The sequence below is a fragment of the Danio rerio genome, chromosome 16 (assembly GCF_049306965.1).
Source record: "Danio rerio strain Tuebingen ecotype United States chromosome 16, GRCz12tu, whole genome shotgun sequence".
NCBI lineage: Eukaryota > Metazoa > Chordata > Actinopteri > Cypriniformes > Danionidae > Danio > Danio rerio.
The window spans coordinates 39,941,416-39,955,989 of record NC_133191.1 but is presented as its reverse complement, the minus strand read 5'-3'; the positions used below and the strand labels follow the sequence as shown (position 1 = coordinate 39,955,989).

The window sequence follows — 14,574 nt, the reverse complement described above, 5'->3', positions numbered from 1 at the left end:
GTTAAGAAACTATGATGAGTAGATGATTGGAGTAATACTAGAAGCAAATTATGAAGCAGGAACAGTTATTACATCTGTGACAAGAGAAGTATTTCCTAAATTTTGAAATGCCTTCAGAAATAAGTTCATAATGGGTTTGCATTCATGAAGTTAATGAATGATCAATAAATAAAAACATCTAAAGAAGTATGAAAAATTATGAATAAAGCAAAAGAGAGAATAATTGTATTATGCTCAGTTACCAGAAATGGCTGAAAGAGGTGAAGATGATCCATCAAGACCAACGCTCAATGAAATATTTGAAAATAATAAACTTAATGGGATTAATGTGTTTACAAGTGCATTGGTGAGTGATGGCATGGAAACTGACAGAAACAAGCATCTAACACCGCATCGCATGAACTGCTATTGGGTCGACCCTTGAAAGAAACCTTGCAAGAAACCGCATGACCCTTGCAAGAAACCACATGAAACTTTGCATAAAACCTGGCATATAATCTCACATATAACCATGCACATAACCTCTTGGAATGGTTTGCAAAGATGTCTAATATAGTAGGGACTTTTATGAAGAAACAAATAATTGCTATGTGCAAAGCGATATCTGTGCAGGAAACCAGAAAGGAGCCATGTGAGAGAGCAGAGATATAAGGTCCAATTGGTCCAGCTGATCGAGTCTATCTGTGGATGCTCTGGGGAGCTCAGGAGGAAAGGACCATATCTGGATGAGGGTTACTATATCTGGATTACTATATAAAGGACCATATCTGGATGAAATCCAACAGCTGCCAAAGGGGATGCCATTGATGAGGTACCAATGCCTCAAAGGAGCGAAAGGGAACAACTCCAGCAAAGGAAAGCTGACTGGAAACAGAGGAGCCTGAATATTCCAAAGCTCTTAACTACTAAGTGCCACGTGTGGAAGCAAGAGTTTATCAGAACAAAGAAAAGAGTGATTCTGATAATGTGCCTGAATACCACATACAGAAGTGCCACAAATCAAGGGATGATGAATGCACAACTGCAGATTCCAGAACTCAGACTCTCAACCACACATCTCCATCAACATCTATTAAAGTCAAGTGAAGATGCTGATAGCTCAGAAGAAGAGAAACAAGGATGAGCAAAGATCAAGATCAACATTTGATGCTTTTTACATTTGCATATTGATTTTGTTTGCATATTGCTTTCATGGTACCTATATATAATATCACTTCAGTATATTCTACATGAGTGTGAAAACTAGCAGCTAGCACTGAACCAACTGAATACTTATGCTTAAAACATTGTTGTCTTTGATGTGTTAAGAGAAAAACAGAGTACAGTCTTTTACTTCCTTCAAATCAAAAAAGAAAGGGAAGATGTTTGGCTGGACTTCTGTCAAAGTACAGTGGTATAATCTAGTCAATTGATAACAGCTATGTGGCTAATATCAGTCACTAGATAGAGGTAATTAAGAGAACTGGATTATGAAATTGCACTTTGGGGTTAAAAGACAATAATATTAAGACTAAAGTCTTAAGAGGAGGGATTGAAGAAGATTTTATTCTCTCTGTATGAAGTATTTTCTAAGTGTAAAGCAGTTAATTTTCTCTTCACAAAATGTATGTAGTGTTTGCAGCAAACATGCCAGCCTGTGTTAAAAATACAGTGATATGTCTGTGTAAGATGAGTATGCCTGCACAGGAGCAACACAGAGACTTCAGAATGCTCTGGGGTCTGCTCTGCTCTTTCTCGGCTTTATTATGGAGAATAAAGTCTATTTTCTGATATTCAAAACCTCTGGTCTGATAATTTGTAATTGATGAGAAGTCAATATTTACGACATGAGCTACTAGCCCGACAGTGGAAACGCGACATGATTTCGGTCTCATTTCTCAACCTCCCGGGCTATTGGCCCGGCCCGGCCCGATTAAAGCCCTGGCTCGCACTGGCCCGATAGTGGAAATGCGGCTATTGAGTGAAATGAAGCTCGTCTTCCTTGTGTTTGGGGATGGCTTATACGAGTGTCTGCTGATGAGCTCCAGCTGGGATCGATCCGTGCTGATTAAGTGACAGCTGGGGTTAATCCGGGACCAAGGCGACGTGGCATCAGCATACTCGCCACTAGGATTGGGTACCGAAACCTGCTAGGTAACCGATACGTACCATTATTAAATCAGCGTATGAATTTCAGTGCCTAATTTTGGTGCTGCAGCAAGGACGTTACGCCTGTTTCACACCACAAGCGAAAGTAGCGCATGAGCAGCGCGTATGGAGAGCAGAAGCAGCACACAGCCGTTTGCCTTTCACACCAGCTGCGTCTGCAGCGCGCAGCTCTCCGGCAGCTTCTGCAGAGATCAATCTATCTCTATGTCTATTCTATCTAGTTATGAACAGCTCTCGGGTGGAATAACTTGAGTGAACATAAAACAAAGCCGAGTAAAACTTTCTTCCTCAGTTTCAGCAGCACAGCACAGCACACAGCGAGCTCACATCATCCAGCATGCGTGTCGAACTACACTACCCACAATACACTTCGCTATGGACTACAACTCCCGTAAATAGCTAGTCTTAAACCGACCACTCCCCTCTCCTGCAACACTAGCGTGCAACTTAAGCAAAACTGATACTAAAATTGTTTTACATTTGGTTTTGTAGTTCGGGCCTAAATAAATGTTTGTTGCAGTTTTTTATCGTTTTAAGTTCATTTGAATGACTATATATAAATCAGTTGATATTTTTAACGCATTTATTGAGTAAAATTGCTACTTTTTACTGTCATTCAATGTGTTTAGGTCATTATTAATGCACGAAATAAACAATAAAAAATAGCACTTATTATTACTCCAGAATAATTATTTTTTAGGAAACAGTGTAAACACTTTCAGAAACATTATTGTAAATGAATGGGAGGGCAAAATAAATCGACTTCAGCTGTAGGCCTGTTAAAGTTTACAGGTGCAGCAATGTGCCTTGATGTACTTGAATGCTAGAAATGTGTTCTCCAACACCCGTATAACGTTACTTGTCAAATAAATAAACAAGGAAGATTATTTTGAGTTTAAGTTATTTAATTATCTTGTTTATGAAGACTGCAGAGTGATGCATGAACAAAAATGACTATGAATAATGTTAAGTATTTTGTGATATATATGTTAAAATGTGCTCCTAAAAGTACGTGGCCCCTGCCCGCCCCCACAGGTTAATAGTAAGCTAATGTAATTTCATAATGCAAATCTTAAATTCATGCTCACCAACAAATGATCAAAGGAAATGTATTAATGTAATACAGTATGAATTTATGTTTACTTTAAACTGTAATCATATTGTTCTGTTAAAATTATTTTTAAAAATATTTTGTCAAATAAAATTATTTTGTAGAGTCATCCACCATCATTTTGGGGCTAAAAAGTATCGATTCAGGCACCGTTTTGGCACCGGTATCGTTTTAAAAGTATCGATTAGGCACCGGTATCGAAAAAACCCAAACGATGCCCAACCCTACTCGCCACATTATGTTTTTGGTTCCTTTCGGGGCATTGATAAATGCTTATCCAGTAAATCTATGGGAGGATCAGAAAGCTCTTGGATTAAGTCCAAATGATCTTTATTTGTGTTCTGAAGATAAACAAAGATCTTATGGGTTTGGAACAACATTAGGGTAATTAATGACAGAATTTTCATTTTTTGGTGAACTAATCTTTTAGGATCAACTGAAATTACTCAACAGTTTTCTTCAGAAAAATGAGCATGTCTGCTTTTTCAGGAGACAGACAAGCCCGCTCCTGGCTGATAATGTCCCCAGCAGTGGAAAATGTACGCTCTGAGGTTGTGGATGATGCTTGCATGCAAAGATACCTTGATGCCAATTCTGAAAGCATTGGCAGAGTGTCATTTATGTCCCACCACCAGGTTACTGGACTTACTGAGGACAGTGTAGACGGAAGCAGTCTGTACTTATTTATTATCTCTATATCTCCTCTGTAGTGCTGCTGACGCTGGTCTGCATTCTTGCTTCAATTGCCATGTCCTCCACAGCAAACAGCTCCTCAAGGCAGAAAGCTTTGGAATCTTCTATTAACAAATGAGTAAAGAAATAAAGACAAATATAAAACTATATAAAAAATAAATTCAAACAAGTTAATTTTCTTCTGAATTAAATAAAATTAAATAGGAAAAAATAGGATTTCTTTATATTTTCTTACTAGTGCTGTTGTTGCAGATGCACTGTCTTCATCAGAGATGTCATTTCGGTTACCTGCTAAGTGCCTGTTCTATCTGCTCAGTCGGAGTCTATATTCAATAAAAAACTAGGTCACACTGAAGAAGATTTCTATTCTCTCTGTATGAAGTATTTTCTAAGTGTAAAGCAGTTAATTTTCTCTTCTCAAAATGTATGTAGTGTTTGCAGCAAACATGCCAGCCTGTGTTAAAAATACAGTGATATGTCTGTGTAAGATGAGTATGCCTGCACAGGAGCAACACTAGGAGAAGGCTGAGTGACTGATTGTGTAGAATAACTGAATATGTAAAGCACTGATTATTTATGTTAAATACTTCTATGAAGCTATATGTGTCAGAAGTTAGAATGAGTAACATATTATCAAGTTATTATCCTATCATGACAATGTATGTAAACACTTAGTTCCTTTGCATAAGTTGCATCTATACTTTGCTGACATAGACCTGTAACATCTCTGTTGACATGAGCTAGTGGGCTGAGAGCCAAGAATAGCAGGACCCCTTAGACTAAAAACCTATTCAAAAATGGTCAAGAGTTAAAAAGAGACTTAGGGGTGTGTCAAATAATCCTGTATAAAAATTGTAACAAACACACTGAAACTTTAGAAGGTGTCCAGGAGAGACTTCAGAAAGCTCTGGGGTCTGCTCTGCTCTTTCTCGGCTTTATTATGGAGAATAAAGTCTATTTTCTGATATTCAAAACCTCTGGTCTGATAATTTGTAATTAATGAGAAGTCAATATTTACCACAACACATATTGATCTACAATTCAAGTGAAGTAGAATATTACCAATATGAAGTAACACCTGTTCTAAGGTCCTTTTCATTAGCTCCTCCTTCAGTCTGGTCCACACTTCATTTGTCACTTTTGACTTGAATCTGGGATGCAAGGCTGTGCCCTCTCATCCATCTGATATTCAAGACAAAAACACTGAGTCAATCACTGAATAATTCTAATGAAAACAAGAGCAAATTCAGCAGGATTACACTGCACCCCTGGTATCTTTTTGAGAGGTCATTCCAGATAGGGTCCTTGATGGTCTTTGTGAAGGAGGAGTCCTCTTTATTCACTGTGAAGTGGTGCTGGAGCTTATTTAAGATAGGCAGAATCTGACCCAAGTTTTGGCTCCTTTCAGCAGAGACGCAGAGGGTTGAAGTGTAAAGTATCTTTGTAATTTTGACAAACTCTTCTGCTTTTCTAAAATCCTCATCAGAAATTCTCTGCAGTCTGTAAAATATGATCAGATTCATTAGCTGGACTATAGATTCATGAGCAAAATCGTTTACACTGAAAATTGAATAAGCATTTAAAATGAGAACAGAGTTTTTACCTGTCCTTGTCCATTAATTTCTTAAGACGATGGTCCATGGAGGTGGCCTGGAAGGCAGGGAACTGCTCTAGGAATCGCTCCACCATGAGGAATAAGCTATTCCACCTTGTTTTCACATCAAGGATGACAGCATGTTCTGGAAGACCTAAAATGGGAAAGAGAAATTTATGTTTGTGTTGGTTATCAAAGTGGCTGTTTATTTGCAGAAATGTTTTACTGCATGATTTAGCAAAGGATTTTTATTAACTATTTGGCCAAAGAGTTTTGCACTAAGGTTCAACTATTCTGATTTCTACCTACCGAGAAGATGCTGCTTCTCTTTAAGGATAGGTTTAGCCAGGGTGGATCTTTTCAGCCACACCACCATTGCTCTGATCCTTCCTGCCCACTGTGAGACTGAGGTAATTGTGGAAAGCTTCTGAGCAGCAATATTGAGAGTGTGAGCAAAGCAGCCAATTTTTTTAATACTCATCTCTTTTTACTGCTACATCCATGTTTGCTGCATTGTCACAGCAACTACTCTATCCTTTATATTAAATTCATCAAGAATATCTCTTATCTCTTCTGCTAAAATGTCCCCTGTCTGGGATGTGTATACTGCCCTTGTATGTCTTTCATGGAACCCTCTCTGACAAAGTGAAGTGACACTGTCAGGTAGTGGTCCTGTGCAATGCTGATCCAGCCATCAGCAGTCACAGCCACATCTCTCACATCTTGCAACTCTTTCTTGATATTTTCTTTTTCAACTGCAGGTATGAGGGTATTTGAGAGCATGTCTCGGCTGGGGGACTGATATCTGGGGTTTAAAGTGCTTATCATCTCCCTATATTTGACATCATCAAACACAAAAAAGTAACATTAGCATTATTTTATCATTGTTGCTTACTATAAAAAGATTTAAAAATTATCTAGGTTAAGAGACTACCTACAAACATGGCCAACAGCCTTAATGGTAATAATATTACAACATCATTTACAGCTTACTGTTCTTAGCTCCACCATGAAGCCTCCACAGGAGAAAAAGGCAGCAAACTTTTAACAATAAAATTTGTAACGGCCCTGTGGCATTCATCTTTCCTTTCCTTGTTCATTTTTCTGCCAGTGCAATGGATTATCACTTGATGGTATCCTAATTCCAGGGTCAGCAGGAGCAGACTATAACATTAATGTGAAGAAAACTTGAAAGCTAAACTGTTAATGCAGCCAAGGATAAGGACATTTAAATAAGACAAGTTTAATGTGAGGTAAACTTTATCATTTACCGTTAACCTTAAAGCATTTTAGTATCAATTTAGCTAGGTATTTAAAGCCATCGGATCAGTACATAACGCTGCACAGCATACATTAGGTCCAAAAAAAGAATGAATACATTTTCCCCGCACAAACTTAGGCCCCGTTCACACTGTCAGGTCTTGATGCCCAATTCAGATTTTTTTGTCTGTCCGTTTACACGTTCTTTTAATTGTGACCCATATTGAATTCATGCGTTTACACTTGCCATACAACCTATGATGCATGCATAAAGGCGGGTCCTAGCATCTGTGCCACACTAGCCACGATGGAAGAAATTTTCTTTTTAGCTCTACGAAATACGTGGTGTAGTATAAGCAGCAAATGGTTCAGTCCAGATTTACCCCCACGCAGTTTATGTAATGGTACGGCCCTGATGTGTGTGTGTGTGTAAGATGTAGCCTGTGTGCGCACTGGTGTTAAAGGGAATAAAGTTGTTCTATGTGTAGCCCGCAGTGCGTGCATTGATAACGTTAATAGCGTAAAAATTACAACACGAATTTGCCCAACTTGAAAATGATTTTGAGGCGAAGGAGGTGGGGAAGGGCCTGCATCGCAGCTAGCGCTTATTGTTTATATGCTGTATGATGTCCTACACCACTGAGAGGAATTTGTGGTACGAGAGAGATCTCAGGTCTAGTGGGAGCAAATAATGGCGACTGACCACCGTCCTCCATGTTTCCTTTGTTGTTGTTGTTTTTTCCCACGTCGGAATATCCACACACGCTCTCTCTTCCACATTGCACCACATTGTCACAAGTTTAAGCAAAAAAAATCGGAATTGGGTCACATTTAACTGGTAGTGTAATCTGGGCCTTAGCTTTAACGGTACACAAGCAAGAAGTGCTAAAAACTGATTTTGTATGTCTGTTTGCCTTTCGGAGCCCCAACCATCGCGCAGTTATCCTCATCAGTCATGGAAGACGACGCTTGTGGTGGGCACGTTGTTGGAGGCCCTGAGTCAGGAAAATACTAAGAGGATGAAGATAATGACTGCGTCGGAGCAACTTTCTGCTCGTAAATTAATTCTGTGTACTGTCACGGGGACTCTGCAGATATCATAATGTCAAATTTAAGACCTTTTACGACCTTTTTAGGACCATTAAGTATTACATTTAAGACCTATATCGCAATATCAAAAACACACGAGAGAAAATGTAAAAGCATTAAATTAGGGGTAAAACAAAGTTATTTAAATTGAACAGTGGTAAAGTCAGATTAAATGCACCGTTGAACTACAGAAAAAACAAACATCTTATGCAGATTTATACTTTCACCTGGCACCGCATCGCACAACTCACAAAACAGATTAAGGCTTTTATACTTGACACGTTCACCATTGAGATATTTTTTTTTAATGACAGGCGGCGCTCCAAAAAAACAGAAAGTAAAATCAGACGAATAAAAAGATAATCATTATCATTGAAGATGTTTTTGGGGGCCTCTTTTTTTGTTGTTTTAACAAACTTATCCCTCAGGTTTTTCCAAAGTTTTACAAAAACTTTCCTCCTTTCCGATGGCTGTTGCAATTTCTAGCCAATAATTATTGGTCATTCTGGCAAGCAGAAATGTAACCGTGATAGAAAATAGGTAATAATAGGTATAAATTAGGTATTTTAGGTATTATAGCTTACTGTACTATTCACTCTTTAAATAAATGCTACTATCAATCCCATTTTATCACTAAAATAAAGTGAACTAGTGTCTGCTGTAAAGTGTTTTGTAAAGTACTTCAATTACTCTGTTGTGGTAATTCTATAGTTGCTATTGTAACACAACTACAGTATGCTGAAGCTTCTTTGGAGAGCAAAAGCACGAAAGGAGTCTGACTGAGCGAGAGCAGATCATTCGCACGTGAGCAGCCAGTGTTTTGAGAGCTCGCAAGCAGTTTTGTCCATGAACAAAAGGAAACCGGCGCGCGAGCAGAGATTCGCTCTCTCGTATTACAGCACTTCTTACTTATAAAACTGCACTTGCGACGTTTGTCAGTGAAATCATGTTGCGTGCACTCAAAGCGAACTTCCGCAAACACAGCGATGATGTCACATTTGCCGCGCGCACTGGGTTTAATATCAGAAAGCTGATTGGCTATTGAAAGTTGACCTTTTTGTAGTTGTAATGCAAATTACAATTGGACTAGTGAAATAAAGAACTACAACACCCCAAAAACCTAGCAATAACAACAAAAATAAAGACCTGTGCAAAAATATTTAAGACCTAGAACAGCAAATTTAAGACTTTTTAAAGCCATAAATTTCGATTTTTTTATTTTAAGACTTTAACACTTTTTAAGACCCCGCGGGGACCCTGTGTCAGGTGTTTTATCATATTTGACGTGTTGCCAGTCTTGGTCGCGATAACTTTACAGATATTGCATCGTGCGCTGTTGCCGTCAATCTTTGCATAATGTAGCCATACTTTTGATTACTTAAACATCCTTTGCATTAAATGTATGCTATGCTCTAAAGTGTAGTAGTGTACGCATTACAGCCTCACATTTGACAAGCTCTGAGTGAGTGCGCGTGACCGTCGTAAACTACTGATTTTCAAGACAGCCTCGCTGCAGTCAATCACCAGCATTTGACCCGGTCACGTTAAGGATGGCTCAGATTTTCTAGCTCACTGACGTTGACAAGATTATACCCTTGAGTATCGAAATTTGGTACCGAACGCAAAAGAATTTTTCGATACTCGATAGTAGCAAGACGATTCGGTCGATACCCAGCCCTAATTGCAAGGTATTCACACACAAAGTAGGCCTACCTGAAACTTTGAATTAGAAAAAGCTTAATAATACATTGGACAGATCATCAACACACTGATTTCTCCTCTTTGTGCTGCTCAGTTTTTGAAAGTGTCCGATTGAGTTTCTTCTTCTGAGGGGAATACTTTAAGTGCTGCCAATAGTTAGTAAAGCCTGGCTTATTGTGGTCAAAGTAGTTGATTATATTAATAAAAGTGAAACTGACAGGAGCAGTATGGATTGTCATTCACTGAACTTGTCATTAACTAAACATGATGTAGCCTAATATAGGCTATTCTGAAACTGTGAATATTTTGCTGTCATTTTAATTATATTAAGACTTTATTCAACAGACCACTTTGTGTTTTGGCGCTGAAGCATATAAGTGGACCTTGTTTTAAACTTTCTCCGTCTCACTCAAAAAAGGAAACATAAGCTGGACCACAACATATATCAATGTCATAATGAATGCTCAAATAATGTAGCCTATAGTTTATAGCAAGCATCATGTTTAGTTAGATTGTGTGTTTGTCATATACAGTCAGCCTATAGGTCTGTTATTTTTACTAAAGAAGATTTACAGATGTTACTACTTCAATGTGTTCCTTGTGCCGCCATTCATACCGCGGCGATGGCGTTACTTGATGCGCCAGCAGCATTTGACCGCTGGGTGGCACTTTAACCACAGATATTCAGCTTTGCCTTTTCACAATGCTAAACAGACTGTTCTGTAGGCGTAGCTTACTGTGTGTGATGTGATGTGTTCAATTAAAATATAATTTTAATTGAGTTTTTCTGGTAATAGACATGCTCTTACACTATACTATGCTGTAGAAAAGATACATGGTGAGAAGTCAAAAAGCAAATATAAGAATTAAGTTATTAGCCTTCAGTGCCCGATTAAATTGCGTTGGGGTGAAAATAATGTTTTGATTTCTTTGACTATCATGGCAATGTTATTATCTCAAATCCTAAACATGCGCATATGAAAAACAGCAAAATAATATAGATTATCCTGCCGGTAGAGCACATCACCTCACAGTTGTGAACATGCGATCACCTCAACTTACATTTAAAATTTGTTTACCTGGTTTATTGTAAACTTTTTAAGTGCAAAGAGGATTCGTTTTGGAAAATACAATTGAAGAAATGAAAGACAACTAAAGTGAAAGCACAAACATTCAGTATAAATAAGTAGTCTTAAATAAATAAATAAATAAATATATATATAAATAAATAAATAAAGCAGTCTTTTAGTCTAAATATAGAGAGATGAAGTTTGCTATTTTGATAGGACTAAGACAAGATATTTTCATTTATGTTTTTAATTTACGTTTTTATTTACATTTTCGTTGTTGATTATATTTTACTATCTCATTTTATGTTTCAGTACATAATAATAAACGAATAATGAAAATAAATAAATAATGAAAATAGGACATAAATTAAGTCTGGCAGGTTTATTTTTAATAATTTAGTTTCAGTTCCGTTTTTTTGTTTCAAAACGTCAATGTTCTGCTTTAAAGTATAACTGTTTTGTTTTGTTTTTTTACTTAATGGCTCAGTAAGTTTTGTATTTTAATTTCATATTCAGTCACCTTGCATATGTGTGTGAAATATAATGCCGCATAACCGCGGAAAAAGAAGAAAAGGCTGTCAGTTAAAGCTAATCAAAATTAGCTATATTAAAATACAGCATTTATGTTAATACAGGCAGAGTGTGAACAAACTCAAGGCTAAGATATGCGCTTGCTTTTTAATGCATTTAAAATATAAATAAATGTTTTTTTTTTTTCTTTTTTTGTATGGTAAAGGACAATGCACATTATGTTATTGATGTAAACTTAGGCTAAAACTTACCATTGATAAACGTGACCTACCTCAAGCAGATCACTTAAAGTGTAATAAAAATAATGTTGCCGCAGGACATAAACGAAGTCCCGCAAGTTTATTTTTAATAATTTAGTTTCAGTACTATTAATTTTTTTTTCTCAAAACATCAATAGCACCTTCAATAATCTAAACATTAAAGATGGACCGCAAGATGTGTTGAGTGGCTATATGTGGTGAAGAACGATGGCAAAGCTAAGTGTGATTATTGTAATAAACTAATAAGTTATAAAGCAGAGAGTCCCGACCAACAGGACTAAGCATATGCGGTTGGCTCATTCTTCACGAATATAGAATTAAAATAATGGCGCGTTAGGTTCATTGTGCATCCCGCAGGTGAAACCAACAAGGGTTGTGCATTTTAGTTTAACTTTTTTGAGCGTTATAAGCAGCTCGGTGTTAGTTTTTAATTTAATATATATTGAGCCGAAACTAAGCAGCGCATTCTCTCCGCCTCCTCGTTTATAACCAGCGGGACACGCCACTGAAGCAGGAGAGACACTCCGTCGTTCATAATCTTAGCTGATGTGTCGGAGTCGAAAGAATATATCAAAGAGGAATGTTCTTTTAACAGTCCCGATATGTTTAATCTTTTTTCCCCTGTCATTTCTCTTCAGCAAATTATATTTTTAAAGCTGCTTGATTCTTTTAAAACCGAAAGCAGAGCCCGTCAATTGGTGTTTTTTTCATAAGATACTCCTTTATTAATGTTTTATTTTATGAGTGTCTTTAATGTGCTTTTTAATAGTTTTATTTTATTCAAAGCAGCACCTAAAAGCGAATTTATCCTCAAATCGTGGCATGACAGCGATGTCATGTCGCATATATTGCCTTTTTTTCTGATCTTTTTGCATAAAGGTTTTAATCAAAAGACAGGTAATTTAATTACTTTCGATGTGCTAAAATATTTGTTAAATAAATGTTATTTTAAAAAAGGCATATGCAATGTGCTCTGACAGGTAAAATCAGATTCTTTCTCTCTTTTAAGTTCAAAGCAAATTTGAATGCCAAAGGATTTTAGATGCATATTCAAGACTATATGTAGTATATTAACATCAACAAATTAATAAAATAAGTAGCAAATGAGAAATAAATGACAGACAAGTTGGTAAAAACAGACATTATCTCTAAAAGTTATCAGAATTGCAAGATTAAAACAGCTGAATATAGGCCTAAAATAAATCTAGAAAGCTTGCGCACTGATATTTATTCTTTTTTTTTTCCGAATAACGAACAATTTCAACCGCGGGGAGATACCGACAGCTTGATTTGCAGTATTTTCTAACATGTTAGAAGCGGGCAGCGGACATCAGCCAGCCGTAGAGACGGGCCGGCACAAAAAAAACATGGCTGCCGGTGGGGAAGCGGCTGTGCCCTCAGCAGCTGATTGAGACGGAGCTGCATATCCTAACTAAGCGCACTAAATACTCCGAGACAGGCACGTGCACATAGGGCTCAACCTGTGCAGTGCACATGCCCTTTTTAGTGCCCTTCCAAAATGATCAAAAGTGCCCCCGCGACGCGGCACACCCTCGGTCCCGCTCTTCAAAAAATTTATCCTGCACATGCCACGGGCCTGCTCCGAGATCCAGGAGAAATTCTACCCGATAATCCAACACATACAAAACAATTTGAGTCCCTGTCGAACAGAACCCATCTTACTGGGGGAGTGTGTGTGCTGCTGTGTGTTCAACCACCCGCTCCTGTCTCCAACACACAAGCTGGAACTCTTTATGTGGACCTACTTTTAATAATAGGCTACTATTATTACCTTTATACTGTTTTATGTTATCAAAAATCTATTTTTATTTTTATTATTATATTTTTATTTTTTTATTCTATTTTTATTTTTATTAATCATTTTTTTTATTATATGTTATTTTCATATTTGTTTGCACTACTGCCCTTTTTGCACTGTCTTGTTTGTGAGACGCGCACTGCTTTGGCAAAACGAATGTACAGTTACTTGTCATACCAATAAAGCACCTCAAATGTGAAAATGTGAAAATAGCCTAGGCAACAAATAACAAATAGTAGTCTAATAATAACAAAAAAGGCCCTTTTCATTTTCATACAATAGGCCTATGTGTGGGTTTTGACAATATGTGTTTAATTAAGCTATAAAGATTTGCCTATCAGATGAAATGCATAGTAAAATATGAAATAAATGTCTCTTTTGCTGAATATTTAATTAATCTATATATTTAATATTTAAAAAATCAACTCCTTTTTGCCCAGAGAAAGAGGCGCGCGGCACTAGCGGACATGGGGCGCTTTCCCAAAAAAAGACGTAGGCTACAGTAACTTGCGGCTGAACTATGCACAGTTTGGGAAAAAAAAGGATATAGTGATGCATGTTTCCCAAAACCCCTAGTTTCTCTGTCGCAGATCCATCATTTGAATCACAATATAAGTAAAACGCACAAAATGATAAAGCACACCATCATCACGAGGGCAATTAAATAAAGACAACCTAAACATATTTTTAATTGTTTATTTATGTAATGTGAGTTTTTATAACTTTGTTCTTTAAATTATTTCAATATAACTTAGGCTATTCTATCGTGATGACACCATAAAAGGCCTTCAATGCACTGATATAGGTAATAGGGATAAAATAAAAAGCCGATTTCACTATTGACCCTGTTTTTATTCATTGACGGCTTCCCAACGCCGCAATTCTGTTGCGCGAAAAAAAGCTGCTGCAAATAAGCAAATTTATGACAATACACATTTAATAGTTTCATGAAAGTAGTAGCTGGTGTGCTTCATCTGCGTGATTCTGATTTGACATTCTTCCGCTAAACTTGCTCTGTGTTGAGGTGTAAATGGGCTATGCTCTTTGCTATTGAGGCTAACACATCAAGGTGTAAATGAGCTATAGTTCTCTTTGCAACTTTCAATTTTGAGGTGGGGGAAGTGGGAAGAGGCAATTCAAATGTACCATCTCTAAAAATAAAAAGGCCGCTTACGCGGCATTTGTGTTTAAAGATTATTACCTTATTTTTATTTTATTATTATTAATTTATTCATTCATTCGTTCGTTCATTTTCTTTTCGGTTTAGTCCCTTTATTAGTCTGTGATCGCCACAGCGG

The 14,574-nt window shown here is 37.2% G+C and overlaps 2 protein-coding genes across 22 annotated transcripts in view; one reads left to right on the top strand and one right to left on the bottom strand.

Moving 5' to 3' along the window:
- The window catches only part of LOC141378265 (serine/threonine-protein kinase pim-2-like), a 65,646-nt gene that overhangs the window by 36,000 nt on the left and 15,072 nt on the right, over positions 1-14,574 (top strand). The window lies entirely within an intron of this gene.
- LOC141378254 (uncharacterized) overlaps positions 1-14,574 on the bottom strand; it is a 45,843-nt gene that overhangs the window by 22,914 nt on the left and 8,355 nt on the right. For 4 of the 16 annotated variants that reach the window (XM_073926340.1, XM_073926331.1, XM_073926332.1 and 1 more), the window contains 6 exons: positions 6,540-6,710; positions 5,856-6,378; positions 5,556-5,700; positions 5,031-5,452; positions 4,188-4,275; positions 3,909-4,056 (listed from right to left, as the gene is read on the bottom strand). Coding sequence is in view for 3 of the 16 variants with exons in the window: in XM_073926327.1 (XP_073782428.1) it covers positions 5,015-5,051 (37 nt within the window). In the remaining 13 variants the exon portion in view is untranslated. Of the gene's footprint in view, positions 1-3,908; positions 4,057-4,187; positions 4,276-5,014; positions 5,453-5,555; positions 5,701-5,855; positions 7,531-14,574 lie in introns of those variants that run through there. The other 12 variants (XM_073926329.1, XM_073926339.1, XM_073926330.1 and 9 more) reach the window with 11 other exon arrangements.